Source organism: Somniosus microcephalus, chromosome 11 (assembly GCF_052327205.1).
Source record: "Somniosus microcephalus isolate GS21.2 chromosome 11, FLI_Smic_1.0, whole genome shotgun sequence".
NCBI classification, from domain to species: Eukaryota; Metazoa; Chordata; class Chondrichthyes; order Squaliformes; family Somniosidae; genus Somniosus; species Somniosus microcephalus.
Genome location: NC_140997.1, coordinates 147862000 through 147884279, shown reverse-complemented (window position 1 = coordinate 147884279; position 22280 = coordinate 147862000). Strand labels below are relative to the sequence as shown.

Genomic DNA, 22280 nt, shown 5'->3' with positions numbered 1-22280 from the left:
CCACAGTCTCACAGGCCATCCTAGGGGCGGATTTTCTGTGTGCCAACGGCCTCTTCGTCGATGTCCGGCACCGCCGGTTGATCAACATGGCCACCTTCCACTCGATTCCGTGCCACCACGGTACCACCGTGGCGCTCTCTATCGCCTGCGCGTTCCCTTCTCCGGATGACTTCACTCGGCTCCTCGGAGAGTTCCCGGAGCTGACAAGGCCCACTTTCTCCTCCTCGGCAACGAAGCATGGTGTTGAACATGGGGCAGCACGGTGGCATAGTAGTTAGCACTGTTGCCTCACAGCGCCAGGGACCCGGGTTCAAATCCGGCCTCGGGTGACTGTGTGGAGTTTGCACATTCCCCCCCGTGTTTGCATGGGTTTCCTCCGGGTGCTCCGGTTTCCTCCCACAGTCCAAAGATGTGCGGGTTAGGTTGATTGGCCATGATAAAAAAATTGGCCCTTAGTGTTAGGGGGGATTAAATACGTGGGGTTACGGGGATAGGGCTTGGGTGGGATGGCTGTTGGTGTAGGGACCGGGTGCTAGGGTTTGGATGATCAGCCATGATCTCGTTGAATGGCGGAGCAGGCTCGAAGGGCCGAATGGCCTACTCCTGCTCCTATCTTCTATGTTTCTATATCACCACTACTGGCTCCCCGGTTTATGCACGGGCGAGAAGGCTCGAACCCGGCAAGCTCGCGGCTGCGAAAGCGGAGTTCGACATGTTGGAGAGGCTTGGGATTATTCACCGGTCGAATAGTCCCTGGTCTTCGCCTCTCCACATTGTTCCGAAACCTGGCGGCCATGCGGTGACTACCGACGCCTGAACGACGCCGCTACTCCTGATCGGTACCCGATCCCGCATATTCAGGATTTCTCGGCCCATTTGGCGGGAAATTCTATCTTTTCTAAAGTCGACCTCGTCCAGGGGTATCACCAGGTTCCCGTGCACCCGCAAGACGTCCCGAAAACCGCAGTCATCACCCTTTTCGGCCTTTTTGAGTTCCTGCGGATGCCGTTTGGCTTGAACAACGCGGCACAGGCTTTCCAGTGCTTGATGGACTCCGTGCTCCGAGACCTAAACTTCATCTTCGTCTACCTTGACGACATTCTCATCGCCAGCGCTAGCAAGGAAGAGCACATCTGCCATTTGCGTACCCTCTTTACACGCCTCAGCCAGCATGGTTTGATCATCAACCCGGCCAAGTGCCAGTTCGGCCTGCAGCGGATCGATTTCTTGGGACACCGCATAACATCAGATGGCGCCGTCCCCTTACTGACGAAGGTGGAACCTGTTACCTCTTTCCCGCGCCCGCCAACCATCAAGGCCCTGCAAGAGTTCCTGGGGATGGTCAATTTCTATCACCGATTCATCCCTAAGGCAGCTCAACTAATGCAGCCTTTGTACGGGGCCCTCAAGGGCAAGTCTGGTAAGGATCCAATCAGCTGGACGGCCGAGATGGACCAGGCGTTCATCAACACCAAGAGCGCTTTGGCCAACGCAACCATGCTGGCGCACCCACTTCCAGGTGCCACCATCGCCCTTACCACATATCAGACTACGCCATCGGCGCAGTGCAGGAACAGTGGGTGAACGGCACGTGGCAACCACTGGTGTTTTTCAGCCGCCAACTACGGAAAAATGAAAGAAAATACAGCACCTTCGATCGAGAGTTGCTGGCCCTTTTTCTAGCCATTCGCCATTTCCGGTTCTTATTAGAAGGACGTCCCTTCACGGCTTTTGTCGACCACAAGCCTCTAACGTTCGCCATGACCAAGACCGCCGAACCGTGACGTTTATTTCTGAATTTACCACGGACATTCAACAGGTGTCTGGTAAAGACAACCTGGTAGCGGATTGCCTCTCCCGCGCGACGGTCCATGCGGTTCACCTTGGGATTGACTACGCCCTCATGGCTGCGGATCAGGCCTCGGACCCAGAGGTCCAATCATACAGAACCGTCCCCTCTAGTTTCCAAGCGACCGACGTCAGTTTCCAGGCCGCAGGCACCACGCTCCTTTGCGACGTCTCCATGGGCGTTCCCCGACCTATCGTGCCAGTCGCATGGCGCCGGAAGGTGTTTGACGCCATACACGGGTTGTCGCACCCTGGTATGAAGGCTTCACAACGGCTAATGTTGGCGAAGTTCGTCTGGAAGGGTATGCACCTCGATGTCCATGACTGGGCCAACACCTGCGTGGTCTGCCAGAAGGCCAAGGTCCAGCGTCATGTAAAAGCTCCAGTGGCTATGTTCGCTGTTCCGGAGCGTCGGTTCGACCACGTGCACGTGGACCTTGTGGGGCCACTTTTGCCTTCTCATGGTTATACGCATCTCCTCACCATGGTGGACCGCACCACTAGGTGGCCAGAGGCAATTCCTTTGGTTTCCACCACTTCGGCAGACGTCACTAGAGCTTTCATCTCCTGTTGGGTTGCTCGTTTCGGGGTACCGGCGAACATCTCTTCCGATCGTGGGCCACAATTTTCCTCGGAGCTCTGGAATGCTGTAGCTCAGGGGCTCGACACCAAACTTCATCGCACCACCACCTATCATCCACAGGCGAACGGCCTTTGCGAGCGATTCCACAGGTCGCTTAAAGCCGCCCTACGGGCCAGTCTTCAAGGTGCGGGATGGGTGGACAGACTCCCATGGGTCTTTTTGGGTCTTCGTACGGCGCCCAAAGAAGACCTGCAATCGTCCTCGGCTGAACTCGTTTATGGCCAGCCGCTCAGAGTACCAGGGGATTTCCTCCCTTCTCCCACAGAGCCATGGTCCGCCTCCCAGCAACTCTTCAGCCACCAGGAAGCGGCCAGATGCTTCGCTCCGGTGCCTACATCAAATCGCGGCCTACAGAGCTCCCACGTGCCAGCAGATCTGAAGAACGCCGAGTACATATTTATCCACCGCCACGCTCACCGGGATCTGCTCAAGCCCCCTTACACTGGTCCTTTCCGCGTCATCGAATCAGGAGACAAATCCATTTTGGTTGACATCGGAGGAAAGCCGGATCACATTTCGGTGGACCGGTTGAAGCCGGCTCACCTGGACCTGGACCGCCCAGTCGTCGTTGCTCAACCGCCGAAACGTGGCCGACCGCCCGCAGCCGCCGTGCCAGATCAACCACAACCGCCCGCCAGCTCGACCACCGTCCATCAGCTTCCTCTGCAGGGTTACCGAAGTCGCTCGGACAGACTTGTCAGGCCTCCTCGACGTCTCACTTTTGCTGTTAAAGACAATTCTGGGGGGGCGCATGTGGCGGAGCCACCAAAGGACTCGGATCATTTGTATATAATTCCTTTAACAACATGTTAGCTACAGCCTGAGTCTGTATCTTTATTTATGCTGTTTAACTGTACAGAGTGTGGTTACTTTAACAGCGCGGCTAAAACGTGATGACGTCACGCCGTTCATCACGTGATTCCCCACTGGCGGGAAAACGTGATGACGTCATGACGTCAGCCACGGGATTGCAGGGGCAGTCCTCGTGGAGCCTCCAGAGAGAGCAGACCTACATTCGATGTTATCCTGCAGTTTCTTGTTGAAGCCTGTTTGTTTCATTAAAGTTCGTTTTGTTTGATCGCCTGAGTAGAACTCAGACTTTTAGTTAGGAACCCACGTTCCTACAGAATCAGTGTATTGGTGCTCCAACGCATATGTCACAGAGCAATTGAATGCAATTTCCGACACAGCAGGTTTCCAGTCTTTTGTCCTGTTGGAAAGAAGGTGCAGAGAGGACGTAGGGCATTTCCCTACAGAGAAGGTAAACTGGTTTGGGTGGGTCACCCCAGTTCAGATGCAGCTTTGTATACAGAGCATCTGGTCAGCACGGTGGTATAGTGGTTAGCACTGTTGTCTCACAGCGCCAGGGACCCGGGTTCGAATCCGGCCTCGGGTGACTGTGTGGAGTTTGCACATTCTCCCCGTGTTTGCGTGGGTTTTCTCCGGGTGCTCCGGTTTCCTCCCACAGTCCAAAGATGTGCGGGTTAGGTTGATTGGCTATGATAAATTGACCCTTAGTGTTAGGGGGATTAAATACGTGGGGTTACGGGGATCGGGTGGGATATGTGTTGGTGTAGGGGTTACGGGGATCGGGTGGGATATGTGTCGGTGCAGGCTCGATGGGCCGAAATGGCCTCTATCTGCACTGTGGGGTTTCTGTGATTCTGTGGTCAACCCAGGACCAACGTGCGGCTTGGGGGAGGGTTGGAACTGAAAAGGAAGGGGAGGTAGGTAATTATTCAGGATTTTGATATTTTTTATTATGTACACTTTTATACAACATTTAGACATTTTTTATCGTCATGTGGAAGAAATATTTAGCGGTTTCACTAATTGAAGAGGTGATGCGTTTTTGAAAGTGAAAGGAATAAATGTGAAGAATAGGATCTGGACTGTTACCCGTGACCTGCATACATTGAGATATAATGGTGTTTGTGGTTATTTTAAGTTCAACAGTGTTAATATATTCAGTTAAATATTTGCTTAATGCTTTGAGATCTATTGTGTTGCTATGAATTAGTGTTAGCATGAAGAGAACATGATGTATTGTTGCTAAAAGCCCCTAACTATGGTGACCATGTGTTTCCTCCCCCCATCTCACAGGTCACCACCTTTCCTCCCAATGGTTATGGTCTCTTCAACATGGTTGGGAATGCCTGGGAATGGACTTCTGACTGGTGGACTGTACACCACAGCACTGATGCGATGGAGAATCCTGTAAGTATCTCAGTCACTCAACTATGACTGGTCTTGCACAGAGACAGTATGCCTTTTGCGCATCACACGGCTGGTTTTCTGAGTCTGTGCTGCTGGCGAGAGGGCACCCCCTGCCGTTGGCGCGTATCGCGAAATCGAGGCTGTGCTACCCATGATTTTCTGACCATTGGCACTGAACAGAAATCGGCGGGCAGCGGACCCACGACTTTCCAATCTGCATGGCGAATGGTTGGTACTCCCTGCCAGCAGTGCAGACACGGGGAAATAGTCTCCTGGATGTGAACACAAATAATGCTTGTGTGGATGTTCAACTTGTGATGGGACCTGGGATCTTTGTAAATTTTAATCTGCTCTTTCTGCCATGGAGGATTTACCTGTGACCTATGAGCTTTTTTTTTATTTGTCTGAATTTGTAATGTAAATGCCTTTCCTTTTTAGTTTATCAAAAACCATACAAAGTGGTCAACATACCTCAAAACTTTCAATGATCATTGCTGCGTGTGATCTTGGTTCTTTGCCAGTCCAGGTCCTAAGTCCTGTTGCTTTTGTGGCTGAATGATGTGATCTGCCTGTGTATGATGTCTGGTTTGGCAACCAAAATAAGGACATTTACATAAGACTGGGTGTGATGCATCACCTTCCACCAGGGGGCAATCAGGAACCCAGGGCACAGAGACCAATCACAGTGCGTCTATTGTCGTTCCGATTGAGATTAGCCAACTCGGCAGACGGGAAATTATTCTGGTTTGCTTAGCTGAGTTTTACGCTGCACACTGCACTTATCACCAAGCCATCTGGAGAGAGAGATGATTTTTTAAATTACATCAAAGCACTGAAGTACATACTCAGTAAATTTGACATGTTTAGAAATGCAAAACATGGCAGTGATTTTACAGCTCCTAGACTTTATTTGATGCATTTTATCTAATAGATATATCCAGAAAATACTGCAGGAACAATTCTGGGGTGGCCTGGGTAGTACACAGCACAATCTGACGCGTTCCTATAAGCACAGATTCGGAGAAGGTATCTGGAATAAGTGGAGTTAGTTTACCAAGTCACTCCTTTGATGCAGTGGAGGCTTTATTTACAAGTGAATGAGAACAAGGCAGCGTTACTTAATCGAAAGGTTTTTGCAGAAACATTTCAGACCATGGTCAGTTCAGGTTGAATAATCCTTCTATCAGCACAAAACTACAAACCGCTCCTTTTGCAAATCTATGCAAAGTGCTCCATTTGCATATCAAAGTGTGATGTAACCATCTCCCTGGTTGCTGTCAGCTGGGACCATGTGGATGTTGCTCGTGCAATTTATGTGCCTCCGCATTGAAAAAAAACCTTGGGGGGGGGGAAAAAATCAAACGGTGTGAATAATGAAAGACTTTGTGCATTTTCTCACCGCCCTGTTCTGCACAAACACTGTAGTGCTTCACAAAACAAAAGTCCTGATCACCCACGTAAGATGATTATCCAGGGTCGAGGTAGAGCCTGCAAGGGGAGAGTCAGAGCTCGGAATATATAGTTAACCCTTTGTGTGTAATTGTAAGTGCATAATTTACTGCTAGCCTGCTTGGTGAAAAGCCTGACTTCATATAACAACAGTTTAGAAAGAAAGAAACCTCACATTTATGTTGCATTTAATTGCATCCTTAAGATGCACTTTACCACCAGAGAATTAATTTTTTTGCAGTGCAGTCACTATTATATAGGCAAGTGTAGCAGTCGATCTGTGCAAGGTCCCACAAACAACAAACAAGTGAATCAATGACCAGATGATCCAGTTTTGGTTGAGGGAAGAATGATGGCCAGGGAACAGGATCCATGTTTATATCAGTGGGCAGTGGGCCATGAGTTCTCACAATCAGGCTCACAAAACCCAGGCAACTCGTCCCTTTCTGTGCTTATATTTCTTGCTGGTTTGAATTTTGTGGGCTTGGAGGTTTGAAAATGTCTGTTATTGAGGCTTTAGCCCAATGGTGAATGAAGTATATTGGATTTGATTGAGAGGAAGCAGAGAACCCAATATAACTCGGAATGTGTAAGGTTGATGTAAGCAAGGCAAATGTTTTATCCTCTTCTCTTTTGATGGCGCTCAACAACTAAATCTCCATTCAGGTGCTGGGGCCCAATTTAGTATCTCAACCCTCAGCCGTACTAATGAAATTCCCAAGGTAGAGAAGACTAGGTGCCTAACAAAATTTAATGATGTCTATTGTGGTTAAGAGTGACTGCAGCCTTGTAAGAGCACTATCAGACCAGTCATGGGTAACGTTCATTCTATAAATCAATTATTCATCTGTGTAAATGAAGTATGTAAATGAAATATGAATTGTTAATTTTAGTATCCGGTGTTACATGTAACGTTTGAAATAAAAAGACTAATGGGAGCTTTTCTGGATCTGATTCTTAGTACAGCACTGACTCTGAATTAACTCCCTTGGGTGCACTGTTAGAGAGTGACCTATATACAGGTACTGAAAACAGCCTTGTGCATTGAAAAGGGGGCAAAAAAAAATATAGCTCTTAAAGAGCTAAACTCTACTGTGAATGTGGGGCGATCGCTATTGCTAAAAAAAAATGACAAGATTAGAAACTGTCATGTACAATAACTGCACAATATTTAGTGCCTTTGATGTAGAAGAAAACATCCTAAAGTGCTTTACAGAGGGGCTAGGAAAAAATGGACCCTGAGCCAAGGAAGGAGCTACACAGTAGAGAAATATCACCATCCACTGGCGCAAGAGTCATTTGGAGTATGGTGGCCATTTTTTTTCTTCCCTCGCTCCTGCCTGGAGATTCACTTCACTTCTGAACAGTGTCCCCTTCATCCCTGAGGATCTGAAATCACGCACTCCCTGTGTGCATATCCTCATTCTGTACAGCATGTGCTGGTGCACGAATGGGCTTACCTGCCCTCTAGTTTGCATTGTGGCTTTTAGTTGTGGGGGTGATAAACTCGTTCATCTGCTATAAAAGAGAAGTCCGCTAGTTTTCATCCAGTTTACCAACACTGGTATACATAGATGGCATGTAAAGGGGGAAGGGTCTGATCTGTTGTCCCCTAAAATGAATTGCCCTCCAGCTACAGTCCATCGTTTCCCATATATCATGTTCTTAATGTACCCAACAGATGGTTAGACCTTAAAATGGCCAATTAATGTCACGCAAGTTGTACGTACCAAATTGATGCCAGTTTAAAGGAGGCGCACATATTTCTGGAAGATTTAATTCCTGTACTGATCTGAACAGATGCCGGTATAAACGGATTGCAAGTTTAACAAAAGCCCCTCTTCTCTCACCAATTCTATCTGTACATCTAACCCATATCACCTGCTGCTTACTCTTGCTATTTTTCAATCTAATTGTTTTCTAATTACACAGAGTGTTAGGTGCACGCACTGAGTGTGCCTTACAACTGGACAGCTGCCCTGGTGGGCTTCATTCAGCCTGAGCATCTGATTCATACATCGAGGCCGGAGCCTGGCACTAGGTCTACGTAGAAATCTTTGCAGAGCCCCGGCTATTAATGTATCCTGGCTGCTGGTCAGGAAAAAATGTATTCTCTTCCTAAGAACAGCTTAAGTATATTGGGGTAAATCTACGTTAAAGAAGGCCTGTGCTTTGATTTTCAGAAAAATAGCTGGGAGTAGTGTACTTCACCTCGTTGCCTCTAATCTCTGTGGAATGGTGTAGAGGAAAATGGAAATGTGATACTCTGACTTTAGCTTTACTGGGTTTCATTCTTTTTGTGACTTGTAAACTGTCCATGCTAGCAAATGGGATTGTTACAACTTTTAGTTTTACTACGCTGTGTCTCTAAGACCGCCTATTTCCACCTCCGTAACATCTCCTGTCTCCACCCCGCCTCAGCTCATCCGCTGCTGAAACCCTCATCCATGCCTTTGTTACCTCCTAGACTTGACTATTCCAACGCACTCCTGGCTGGCCTCCCACATAGTACCCTACATACACTTGAGGTGATCCAAAACTCGGCTGCCCGTGTTCTAACTTGTACCAAGTCCTGTTCGCCCATCACCCCTGTGCTCACTGACCTACATTGGCTCCCGGTTAAGCAGTGCCTCGATTGCAAAATTCTCATCCTTGTTTTCAAATCCCTCCATGGTCTTGCCCCTCCCTATCTCTGTCCCACAACCCCCCTAAAATATCTGCGCTCCTCTAATTCTTCTCTCTTGAGCATCCCTGATTAGAATTGCTCAGCCATTGGTGGCCGTGCCTTCTGTTGCCTAGGCCCTAAGCTTTGGAATTCCTTAAAACCTATCTCATTGACCAAGCTTTTGGTCACCTGCCCTAATTTCTCCTTCTGGCTCGGTGTCAAATTTTTTGACTGATAATACTCCTGTGAAGCGCCTTGGGACGTTTTACTATGTTAAAGATGCTATGTAAATACAGGTTGTTGTTGTACTCCGCGCCAAACATTACTCTTATATAAGCGAGCTGGAGAGTTGCTTTCTATGTCCAATATCTGTAGAGAGCCATGGGGTTGAACAGAGACCCTTGTACTGTATTAACTTACAGGATATACTACAAACCCCCTTGTGATGGAGACTTTGGGAAGCAGTGGAAGAATCACGCTGCTGGACAGTGGCGTCGGCTGTAAACTGCCGCAGTGTGTTTATTAAAAGGAACATTAGCAACAGACAATACAGCAGGTTGCAGTGGTGTACACCTCCTTGATGCAAAAATAACAAACAATTCGGTCAGTAGTACATGACCTGCATCAACATCGTTAAAATAATGTACAAGTGAGGTTTCATTGCACCCATTGAATCTCCAGGTCCACCTCAATAGCTTCAGAAATATCTCACAGAGCAAAACTGTCTGAGATAGGCTTTCTATCTCCTCTAAAGTTCAACCAGGAGCAAACAAAATCAAATATCTAGCTCTCAAAAATTGCACCAGGTTGTCAGATATTCACAGAAGATGCCTGAAATTTTAAGTTAAAATCTGTAATGTAAGAAAACGAAAGGTCCCTCCTGCTTAACACTTGCTTCAGATGTGAGACAGCCCTTCTATATTACACGTGTTGCCTAGCATTTCACCCTAATTTAAATCAAAAGCAAGGTACGCCAGATGCTGGAAATCTGAAAACACAAACAGAAAAAGCTAGAAATACTCAACAGGTCAGGCAGCAGCTATGGAGAAACAGAAGTTAGTTGATCAACGTTTCAGGTTGAAAACCCTTCCTCAGGACTGCAAGATATTGGCCTGTATTTTCCGATAGGAGGCTTCCCGCGTGCAGAGGCCTCCGATCTGGAAAAAATCTACGCTCTTACCAGAGGGCTCCTGAGGTCCGGACACTTCCGCTCTTGGGCCTCTCCATCTCAAAATGCGCAGGGCCCAGGTATCCCAGAGGCTCATGCGGTTCGCAAGCGTCCCTGGGATCACGTGGGCCATGGGGAGCTAATCGAAGAAGGGAATCTCCCTTCATACACTTGACAGATAGACCTGTCAAATATATGCATGGAGATCACCTCAAAAACACTAAAACATTAAATAACGTTTTTTTAATCACATTTTAAAAATTAGTTGAAATTACAATAAATTAAATATTTTAAACAAAAACTTTATTTTTTGAAAAAAATAATTGCTTACCATTTTTAAATGATAAATGAGTGAATTAAAAAAAAATCTTTTTTCAAATCTTATGCTGGTAAAAGCAAGCCTTACGCCTGCTTTTACCAGGCGTAAGACTTCTAAGGGTTTTCTGCGGACGGAGGTTCTCCAGAAAGCGGTACTATCCACCCGCAGAGGTCCTTCTCCAGGGCAGGCATCCGATCTGTCGAGCATTCTTGACAGATCAGAAATGCCGGTTTTCAGCGCATGCGCTTCGCGTGCCTGAAACCAGCATTTCCGATGTCCCTACGGGTGTGTGCGCAGCGCGTACACACCCGTAGGGATCGGAATATACGGCGTATTACGGATATCTTGAAAATCAACCAAATGACCTTAATTTGATAGATTTCAGGACAAAATCATCAGTTTTGGGGGTAAGCGTTTCTACATGGTTTGCAATCAACAATGGAAGTGACCTTCTGCATATCAGACATAATGGGGGTGATTTTCATTCAGAAGTCGGGAAGGAGGCGGGACTACAACGTTCGGGGTTGTAGTCCCGCCTCCATCGAGATGCGGTCAATCCACACGATTTTAACTTGATTGACCTTGTTGAGCCCGCCCAGCGGGCCAATTAAGGGCCACCCAGCAACAGGTGACGTCACAGACTGAAATGTCATCTGTCAAGATGTTTTGACAGATGAAATATCAGTGTTTCACAGCTGTTTGAAGCTGTCAAACACTGACAGTCTTACTTCTAACCTGAGTCCTTCGACACAGACTCAGTTAGAAATCTCACCGGCTCAGAAAGCTGCAGGCTGTCACTTTTGACAGATTGCAGCCATTCTGCTTTCTGTGCCGGTTAGATGATGGACTCCCGAAATCTAGAGGAAGGAAGGCTGTAAAGGTAAGTACAGGTAATTTAAACTTCTTTAGACACTTACCTTTGCACTCATGCACACATCACTCACCTGAACACCGACATCTCGACCCCTCCAAGCCCTTCAACCCGACGGCCCGACGACTCTAACTTGGCGTGGTTTGGAGCCGTCGGGAATCCCAGACTTCAAGCTTTAAAATAGGGATTAGGCTAAAAACTGCCTGTTAACAGGCAGTTAATTGGCACTAATCCCTTCCCGCCTCGGGTAGGCGGGTCCCAGTGCGGGGCGGGTACCCGCCTCCTTTAAAACTGGCATGGAGGTGGGTTTGGGTGCGGGATAGGGTCGGGACCCCCGAATTCGGAACTTTAACCCCCCGCATGCCTCCAATCCCGATTCCACGGGTCAATGAAAATCGACCCCAATGTGTGTTCCCTGCAGCCTGGAGAAAGCTAGCTAGCTGGCAGTAACCAAAATTAAAGTGACTAGGCACATCACACAGAAATGCATTAAGACAATATAAACTTTCCCGTGATCTGAATTGTTTGAGAACCAGACTTCCCTTGGACTGTAGACATTTATCTGGATTGAGCAAGGATATAAAGGAAACAAAAGTGCTACATGGTTAAGAAACCACAGAAGTTATTGGCTGGTAGCTGCTTGTTGATGCTCCACAGGGAGCTTTAGTCCAATGTAGGATGTTGGTGATTCAGAGTGCTTTTACTCTCCCTCCTCCTGTGTGGTTCACAGTAAGATGCATTTATACCTTCCAAATCTTATTAATCGTTGTAGATGAGCTGCCACAGCTAAAAGTGGAAAGCCTTTTCCGCCTGTCAGTTTTACCAATTTGTCTTCATTATTTCATGGAGGTTTTTGACCTACATAATTCCCACAGATTGATTCTTGTTCAAATTTGGCACCACAGATGAAAAAAGACCACAGTCCATCTAGTTCGCCTTCTACCATCCTGATAGTCGCATGATATAATGATAATAGAGTTCTTGATCAATCACAGCAATCAATCTCTATCAATTAGTCTACAACAGACCCAGACATGACATGAGGAAAACCAACATGGTGGAGATGTTGTACAAGGTACAGAATTATATCGTTGCTTTTGTATAAGGCATTAGTTCACACACTTTCTTGGGTTTCACTAATGGTTTGAGTCACATCTAATTTTCCCCTTCTTCCTCAGTGGATGTGCAACACTCCTATTAATCGCCTCTCCTCCCCTTTCTCCAGCCCCCACCAGTGTGGATTGACAGTGCCTTTTGGGGTACAGTTCTCTGGCGCCAGCTTCCCCACGAGTACTTCATCCAAGTGACCATTCTTTGTTTGTATCTGTAGGCTATATGACCATATGGGGCATCATATTCAAGCCCACTCAACGTGCACTTTGCAACAGGGGTCACTGACGAGTGATGAGCAGGAGCCCGAGCTGTTTTCTTTTCCCTTTCCAGCCCAATGACATTGAAGCCAGTTGCGGTCCCTTGCCTGCTCCCCTGGCTGTGATCGGGTGTTAACACAGCTAGGATCAAACCTGGATCCTTCTGGTGTACCATTGAAATCTACAGTGGAGGGGCAGGGTTCAGTTTTTAAGGTGAAAAAGATGCTGCAGCTTTTTCTGAAAGAATAAATACTAATGCGTTTGACTCCTGCTATAGTCTTTGACCTAGTTTCAGGATTACCTATTTGGAGCATTAAGAGATAAATCCAGGTCTCAATCCCTCAGTGATTGATCAGCCGTTTGCACAATTTGATGGCGCCCAGGATTAGGCTGCTCTAAATTTGGCTTCTGGCCTAAAATTTTAAATATGTTTCTGTCACAAATCAAAGGATCTCAATAACCTTATACATGCCGACTAAATAGAATTTTAAGTCATAGAATTGTGATCAGCTCTTGTGGAGAAATTCAAGGCTGATGGAAAAAGCTGGCAGCGTTTATCAGAAGGCAGAGCCGACTTTATGCAGTGCAGGCTTTTACATCAGAATTTGGGTTCCTCTACCTCAGTAACAGTGAAATTTCACTTCTTAAATCTATTTATACGTACAGAAAACGAACAGTACTGAATTTATTTGTGAAATGGTGCTCTATAAGTTGCAAAAATGCAAAGGAATAGGATGCCCTGCTTAGTTTCAGGAGATTCTAATGTCTTATATATTTTAAAGAAAGAAGAAGAAAGACTTGCCTTTCACATCAGTATGTTCCAAAGCGCTTTACAACCAACTAGGTACTATTGAATTGTAGTTATGGCTGTAATGTAGGCAACGCAGCAGCCAATTTGTGCACAGCAAGGTCCCACAAACAGCACAAGCAATAAATGACCAGATCATCTGTTTTAGGTGTTGATTGAGGGATAAATGTTGGCCAGGACACCGGGAGAACTCCCCAGCTCTTTGAATAGTGCCATGGGATCTTTTGGGTTAGATTATGGGCTCAAGTCGCTGAACCCACAACCTTCTGACCCAGAGGCAAGAGTGCTATTACTGAGCCACTGCTGACACCAGGGCTTTGAGGAAAGAGCGAGACTAATTGGATAGCTCTTTCAAATAGCCAGCACGGGCAAGATGCGCTGAAATGTAAGGATAAAAGTATAACATTTTTCATTCTTCCTATGTAAACCCAGTTTGTTTAATAAAAATACATAATTTATCAACTCTATTGTTGAGATTTCTAAGCTCATCAGAGAGCTGGTGTGTGTGTGTGTGTGTGTCTCCTGAGAATATTTTCATTTCCATCCTGCCTGCTGACAAGTTGCTTTCCATCTACTCCCTCTTCCAATCAGGATTCCTGATCCTTCATTTGAGCTGAAGTATTAGGCTTTTGGTACATATAGTACAGACCGTACTCCAGCAAAAAAACGCCGATTGATGCATGCTCAGTCTTAACAACAGAGGATTCAAAGCACTTGATGAGGAACAACATCAAAGGGTGCAGGGAAAGAGCAGTGAAACAAAAATTGTGTCGCTAGCTCTGACGCGAAGCTAACATTAGCACAGGCATGATGGGCTGAATGACACTGATTTTCTTAACCAAAACATCTGTGAAGTGACCCACTGTAACAGGTAGCCTGTGAGCAGGTGACTGCCTGTCCACTATGGGTCAGAAGAGAAGGGAATGGGAGGAAGGAATAAATGCCTCTAACAAAAGATAAAACTGGAGATGTTGAGTTGATTCAACATCTTGAATTGGTGCACTAGTACAGTATTTTTGACAAGTGAAACTTCTGTTTCCTTCAGGGATGGGTGTCTGATCTCTTTTGTTGTGTTCTTTTGTGTTAAAGTCTTGAGCAAATTTTATACGCAAATCTCTCTCCACAGTCCATGAGTGATAGCGCACTAATATCAATGGAAAGTTTCTGATTCTCTGTAATTAATGTCACTGTGAGATGGTGATTCCAGTGATGGCTGCAATTACAGTTATTCCCTTTTCCAAGCTGTGAGGAGAGCTAACTTATTCCAGCTTGTCTTGTGTTGTTCCAGTAGACGTGACCTTGCATCTAATGGTCTCTCTCAAATTAGTTCTTTCAACGCTGTAGATGGCAGGCCAATGTTCTGTACCCTAGATGCTAAGCACAGTGACATTAAACATCCGGGTTTTTTTGGTTAAATGATGGTTAGTACCAGTGCAGTAAATGGTTTTAAATTTCCTGCGTTACAATAGTGACTTCAGTTCAAAAAGTACTCAATTGGCTGAATAGCGCTTTTAGCAGGTCCTGAGATTGTGAAAAGCACTATATAAATGCAAGTTCTTTCTTTTAAGTTCCAATATTGGATTCCATTGGAATAGCTGGGAATTAGAATAGTGCAGAGGGAGGAAATGGCCTCTGATGTAGCAAAGGGGATTCAAATTGCCATTTACGAGCATAAGAAATAGGAGCAGGAATAGGCCATTCAGCCCTTCGAGCCTGCTCCGCCATTCAATAAGATCATGGCTGATCTACCTCAACTCCTGCACTATCCCAATATCCCTTGATTCCCTTAATATCCAAAAATCTATCGATCTCTGTCTTGAATATACTCAACGACTGAGCATCCACAGCTCTCTGGGGAAGAGAATTCCAAAGATTCACAACCGTCTGAGTAAAGAGATTTCTCCTCATCTCAGTCCTAAATGGTCGGCCCCTTATTCTGAGACTGTGACCCCTCATTCTAGACTCCCCAGCCAGGGAGCTTCCTTCATGCAACATGCTTTGAGAGGGACCTCTTCTACAAAACCGCACTACAGCTGTTGGCAATCTCTGTGCCTTTGGGCCAGGGGTCCAATTTTTCTTTCCTCCCTTGACGTTACTATGCTAGCCCTGAGGTGCCAGAGGAGGATGGGTAGGAAGCCAGAAACATTGCACTGTCAGCTGCCCTGTAGTTGCATTTGTTGATTTGGTTCCTCGACTCCTGTCTAGCGGCCCGTCGTATAAACTGCATTGCTGCTAATGATGGTCAATAAAAGGTGTAGAGTGCATTCCAGTCAATTGCATTAACAGTGGGACAATGCAACAACATTTAACCAAACCCCTCTGTATTAATGACCTTGAGAACCTCACTCATTGTTCACTAAATAATTCCATTCTCAATGATTTTTAAAGTTTACCATATTCTAGAAATTATTAATACAGGCAGAACTAGCTGTATATTTACCCCAAGTTCACACATGCCTCTAAAGGTGTATATTTACCTCACGCTCACACTTGGCCCTATAGTCATATTCTCGGTGGTAACCTCAGTATCTGCTCTACTTTGAGCCAAAACAAGTGCTGATGTGATGAAAAGCATCTTTTTGTACATTATCTCCATCTGGGCAAAGCACAGAGAATTCTTTGTATTTAACTCTGTTATCCTGGTATTGTAGCTTTGCTAATATTTATTAGCTGGTAAATAAATTATGGGGGTAATTTTAACTTTTATCACCGGGCGACTCCCCATTTCTGTAATCTCCTCCAGCCCCACAACCCCCCCCCCCCCCCGAGATATCTGCACTCCTCTAATTCTGGCCTCTTGAGCATCCCTGATTTTAATCGCTCAACCATTGGCGGTCGTGCCTTCAGCTGCCTGGGCCCTAAGCTCTGGAATTCCAACCTAAACCTCTCTATCCTCCTTAAAACCTACCTCTTTGACCTAGCTTCTGGTCATCTGCCCTAATTTCTCCTTATGTGATTCGGTGTCAAATGTTGTTTTATGACACTCGTGTGAAGCGCCTTGGGACGTTTTGCTACGTTAAAGGCGCTATATAAATACAAGTTGTTGTTGTTAATGAATCGGCCGCCCATTTTACACCCCGCCTGATTTTCTTTACCATTGAAGTCAAAGGAGAGAAAATCGAGCGGGGTGTAAAACAGGCGACTGATTCACTATCGTCTGTTTTTCACCCGATGATAAAAGTTTAAAGTTTCCCCCCTCCCTGAAGACTTACAACTTACAAAAGGTTTTCTTTCTGGCAATTTTATGGATGCATTCCTGTTCTCTATGGGCCTAAATATAACAATAATAGAGATGAGGGATCTCCAATTTGGGGATGCTTGAATGGTTGCGATATTTTATCATCCATTTAGGGTCTACCCTTTGTTGCTTTGGTGGAGATTCGTTAATTTTACATATGTCAGAGCTTAGGAAAATATGGAACAAGAAAAAACCATTGAGCACCACAAGCCCACCTTACACACACCATGTAAAGCTTGCTCCACTGTGGACACCAGTCCACTTAAAATTTCAGTGCATCAATCTCATGTTATTTAACCATGGGCGGTCGCATGCCGCAGGTGACATTTTAATGACCTAGCAAGCAGCACAGGAACTATTGTGATGCACAGGGTCAATTTTAACTTGGGTGGTGGGAATCGGGTGCGTGGGGCCCATGTGGGCAGCAGTGAGAGGCCCGGGAGATTTTAACTCCCCTCAGTAAACACAAGTTCAGTTCTCTTGAGTTTATTTAGTCGAGAGTTAATGTCACTTGCAAAATGAATGGCTGATGTGAAAAAAATAACTTACGTGGTTTATGTAGAATATTAGAGTTAGTAAAGCAAAAAAACCTAAATGTTAATATTTAATCTATATATAGTTATAATCTCAACTGAGCATTTCTGCTGATGTGACTTTTGTAGTTTATTAAAACAGCAGAAGGCATTTATTGTCACTCTCTAGTTTAAAAAACATCTGGAACTAGAAATTAATATCAGTAAAAGCTGTCTGACTGTTGTAAAAACCCAATGTAAGGAAACCTGGCCTATATCTGACTCCAGTCCCACACCAACGTGGTCGACTCGTAACTGTCCTTTAAAATGGCATAGCAAGCCACTTTGTTGTATCAAACAACGACAAAGAATACCATATGGACTACAGCGGCTCAAGAAGAACCACCACCAGCTTCTCAAGGCAATCAGAGATGGGCAATGAAATGCTGGCCTTGCCAGCGATGCCCATATCCTGAGAATGAATTAATCGCCACATCTCTCTCCTCCATTTAAGACCCCTTAAAACCGAACTCTTTAACCACACTTTTAGTCACCCCTCCTAATATCTCCTCCTTTGACATGGTGCCAGTTTTTCTCAGCTCAGCTCAGGGTCAAATATTACCCATCATAGAGGCTGGACAGGTAATGGGCTGCCGGACATTTGCTCATGCAAATTTTGGTCCTGCTCTTAGGGTGTATGTCAGGTTAGCAGAAGTTGAATTACCTTCTGATTTTTCCCATTCCTTAATGAGCACTTCAGAAGTGGACAACTGACTGGTGGAGAGTTGGACAGGTGAACCAAGACCACATGGCCTCCATGACACGGGACGAAGTGCACTGTCCTGAGGCTTCAAATACGAGCCTTTCTTTCCAATTTTCTTGTCTCCTGCAGGCACTGACTTGCTGGGTGCAGTTCTATACCCCCTCCGCATTCTTTGTCCATATGGCCATTTTCTATGTTAGAGCCTAGGCAGTACATCAGTAGGCTATTTTACCATGGAAGGTATCACACTGAGCCCAATTCTGCCCTCACCCAACAGTATGTAGTATTTACAGGATGCACTGCAGCAAGTCACCAAGCTTGTTTTGACTGCACCCTACCACAGAATATGGTCAAGAGCAGAAATGTTGTAAGAACATCATCACCTTCAAGTCATCCTGATTTGAACATATACTACTGTCACTGGCTCAATATCCTGGAATTCTCTACCTAACACTCTTTTTGTAGAGCCATTAGCATGAGGATTGCAGCAGTTCAAGGAGAAGGCCTACCACCACCTTCTCGGGGCAACTTGGAGTGGGCAATAAATACCAGTATCGCCCACATCCCGAGAATAATGTTTTTAAAGTTACCAAACACTTTTCTTTTCACTAACTTTTCACCTGTTCACCAGAGATCTAAAGATTCTGATCACTAACATTTGTGAAAAGCCGCATACAGTGATTTCCTGTGGTGGAGGAGATCCATGGATAGAGACGGCATTTTCATATCAATATGCAATACATATTGATAACTACCTCATCATTCTCAATATGATTGATGAATGTCTTGAACTTATCTATCCTTCTATCATTGGTGAAAGTTGCCCTCGACTCCAAGTTCAGCAAGAAGTGACTGTTCCACTTAAGGCACAAAGACAGGAAATTACAGCATATTAGCCGTCCTCATTGCTACCATCACTCCCACTTTTAAATACAATTATACCCTTTCACATTACTGAACTCCGTGTGGTAGATACTAATTCGTTTGAAAAGTGAATATTAGCTTGTTTTGTTTTGTGATTTGTTGCTATTTTTGGGAGCAAACCAGTATCTGAAATGCTGTGAGAAAGTGGGATCAATGAAACCAGAACAACCCACCTTTGGAGACATTTAGAAAGGGATGGGAGGTTGGTTCTTATTACGGATCCAAGTTTGATTGCTATGTCAGGACTGATGCTAATGAACAGTTATGTGGAGAGACTAGAGAAGCTGGGATTGTTCTCCTTACAGCAGAGAAGGTTAAGGGGAGATTTACTAGAGGTGTTCAAAGTCATGAAAGGTTTTGATAGAGAAGACAGGGCAAAACTGTTTCCACTGGCAGAAGGGTTGATAACCAGGGGATCCAGATTTAAGATAATTGGCAAATGAACCAGAGGGGAGATGAAGACAATTTTTTTATGCAACGAGTTTTTATGATCTGGAATGCACTGCCTGAAAGGGTGGTGTAAGCAGATTCAATAGTAACTTTCAAAAGGAAATTGGATAAATACTTGAAAAGGAAAAATTTTCAGCGCTATGGGGGGGGGGGAAAAAGCAGGGGAGTGGGACTAATTGGATAGTTCTTTCAAAGAGCCGGCACAGGCATGAAGGGCCAAATGGGCTCCAGTGCTGTAATTTTCTATGATAACATTTTATAGTCCGACTGTCTGTCAATGCAGGTGGTCTTTCAGAGGTTTTCACCATACTGTAACGTGACAGACCTCAGTGGCAAGAAAATGGTTCCTCTGGCTGGAATTCAAACATGCTTCTCTGCAGATGTTAAAGGGCAGTTTTCAGAGACAAAATAAGATTTTTAAAAACACAATAATTAAAAAGTTAGATCCTGTCAAATTTTTTGTTTTGGAGTCAAATGTTAATGGAGTCCTGACAGGGTTAATGTTGCTTCTGTTTACTTTTTATCTCTGGCCAGTACCAATTTATGAAGGGGAGAGGGACGTGCACACAGACACAGCCACGTTTACACTTTATTGGATTTTTGATTCTCTTTTGAGGGAGGGAGCTCCATGCGTGGCTCTCCTGCTTTTACACTGCACCTCCGAGGTCTGTCTCTGTCATACTGCTGGGCTCATCTGCACAATACAGAAACCCAGAGAGCAAATGCTTTACTGAAAAATTGGCCTTACCCCAAAGGCGCTTTCATAGACACACATTTGTAAGGGCCTATGATACTGTCAGCGGGCCATAAACACCTTGGAATGCTGCCAACGGAGGGAGAATCATGTATCTACCGTAGGTTGTTCTCCTGTGGTGTAAAACTGCAGAGACAAAGTCTGCTGCTGTTACAATAGGAAATCTGTTCTTTCTCCATTTCACAGAGCTACCACTCCTTCCATACCCCACACCTCAAATAAGAGAGAAACATATCTGGTAAATGGAGCTTGGGACTTCTGATGAATGAAGGCAGCAGCTGGCCATTTGACTATCATCCTCCAATATGACTCCTGTTAAATTATAATGCAATGCAATAAGTGACAATGGGTGATTCTGGTCTAATTTACATGCATAACTTGGTCTACATTGCAAAACATGGGGTATTTCGATTTGTATGATCAATAAACCTCTGGGCCACATCAAGTACTATCGGGCTGCACGCTTTTCTACCCAAACTGCACATTACTCCAGGATCATCCTGGCACGCAAAGATAACCCCAGTTTCTTTTCTCCACTACCAACTGTCTGAAATTCCTTTCCCCTGCCCCCTCCACCTTCACCTCCAACAACAACAACAAGCTCATGGATTTCTTTATCACTAAGATTGAGACCATCCGTTCAGCTGCCTCTGCTGCACCCCCTTCCCCTTGCTCACCAAACCAAACTCCCTCCAAGGTTCCCCCTGCCCTAGCCCTGAATCAATGTCTGTCTTTAATATCTCTTCTTCTGCCCTCCCTAAGCTCATCTTGTCCATGAGACCCATCTCATGCTCTCTCAATCCCATTCCCACTGAGCTGCTGACCACCCAACTTCCCTTCCTGGTCCCATGCCAGCTGCTATTGTAAATGGTTCCCTCTCCTTGGGTACTGTCCCTTTCCTTTTTAAAACCATCGTCATCACCCCCCTCATCAAAAAACCCACCCTCAACCCCTCTGTCCTTGCAAACTACCACCCCATCTCCAGCCTTGCTTTCCTCTCAAGTCCTTAAATGAATCTTTCCAATTCATGTTTGAATTCTCCAATCAGGTTTCTGCCCCTGCCACGACACTGAAACTGCCTTAACCAACATCACAAATGATATCTTCTGTGACTGTGACCATGGTGCATAATCCGTCCTCATCCTGGTAGTTTACGTCATCCTCCTCCAACACCTTTCCTCCGTTATCCAGCTGAGAGGTACTGCCCTCGCTTTGTTCTCCTCTTGCCTATCCAAACCACCAGAGCGTCTCCAACAATAGCTTCTCTTCCAATCTTCACACCATTAACTCTGGAGTCCCCCAAGGATCTATACTTGGCTCCCACCTCTTCCTCATCTACATGCTGCCTCTCAGCAACATCATCCAAAGACATGGTATCAGGTTCCATATGTATGCTGACGATACCCAGCTCTACCTCTACACCACCTCTATCGACCCTTTGTGTTCTCAGCCTGCTTGTCCGACATCCAGTCCTGGATGAGCCGCAATATCCCCCAATTAAACATTGGGAAGACCAAAGTCATAGGGGGTGATTTTCATTCAGAAGTCGGGAAGGAGGCGGGACTACAACTTTCAGGGTTGTAGTCCCGCCTCCATCGAGATGCGGCCAATCCACGCGATTTTAACTTGATTGACCTTGTTGAGCCCGCCCAGCGGGCTCAGCAGGCCAATTAAGGGCCACCTGGCAACAGGTGACGTCACAGACTGAAATTTCATCCGTCAAGACGTTTTGACAGATGAAATATCAGTGTTTCACAGCTGTTTGAAGCTGTCAAACACTGACAGTCTTACTTCTAACCTGAGTCCTTCTACACAGACTCAGTTAGAAATCTCACCGGCACAGAAAGCTGCAGGCTGTCACTTTTGACAGATCGCAGCCATTCTGCTTTCTGTGCCGGTAAGATGATGGACTCCCGAAACCTAGAGGAAGGAAGGCAAAAAAGGTAAGTACAGGTAATTTAAACTTCTTCACACACTTTAGACACACCAAACACACTTACCTTTGCACTCATGCACCCATCACTCACCTGAACACCGACATCTCGACCCCTCCAAGTCCTTCAACCCGACGGCCCGCCTCCTCTAACTTGGCGTGGTTTGGAGCCGTCGGGAATCCCAGACTTCAAGCTTTAAAATAGGGATTAGGCTAAAAACTGCCTGTTAACAGGCAGTTAATTGGCACTAATCCCGTCCCGCCTCGGGTAGGCGGGTCCCAGTGCGGGGCGGGTACCCGCCTCCTTTGAAACGTACATGGAGGCGGGTTGAGGGCGGGATGGTGTCG

The 22280-nt window shown here is 45.7% G+C and overlaps 1 protein-coding gene across 8 annotated transcripts in view; it reads left to right on the top strand.

The window, feature by feature from the left end:
• The window catches only part of sumf1 (sulfatase modifying factor 1), a 172376-nt gene that overhangs the window by 107575 nt on the left and 42521 nt on the right, over positions 1-22280 (top strand). For 6 of the 8 annotated variants that reach the window (XM_086001363.1, XM_086001360.1, XM_086001359.1 and 3 more), the window contains one exon: positions 4595-4708. In XM_086001363.1, the coding sequence (XP_085857489.1) occupies positions 4595-4708 (114 nt within the window). Of the gene's footprint in view, positions 1-4594; positions 4709-8089; positions 10227-22280 lie in introns of those variants that run through there. The other 2 variants (XM_086001364.1, XM_086001361.1) reach the window with 2 other exon arrangements.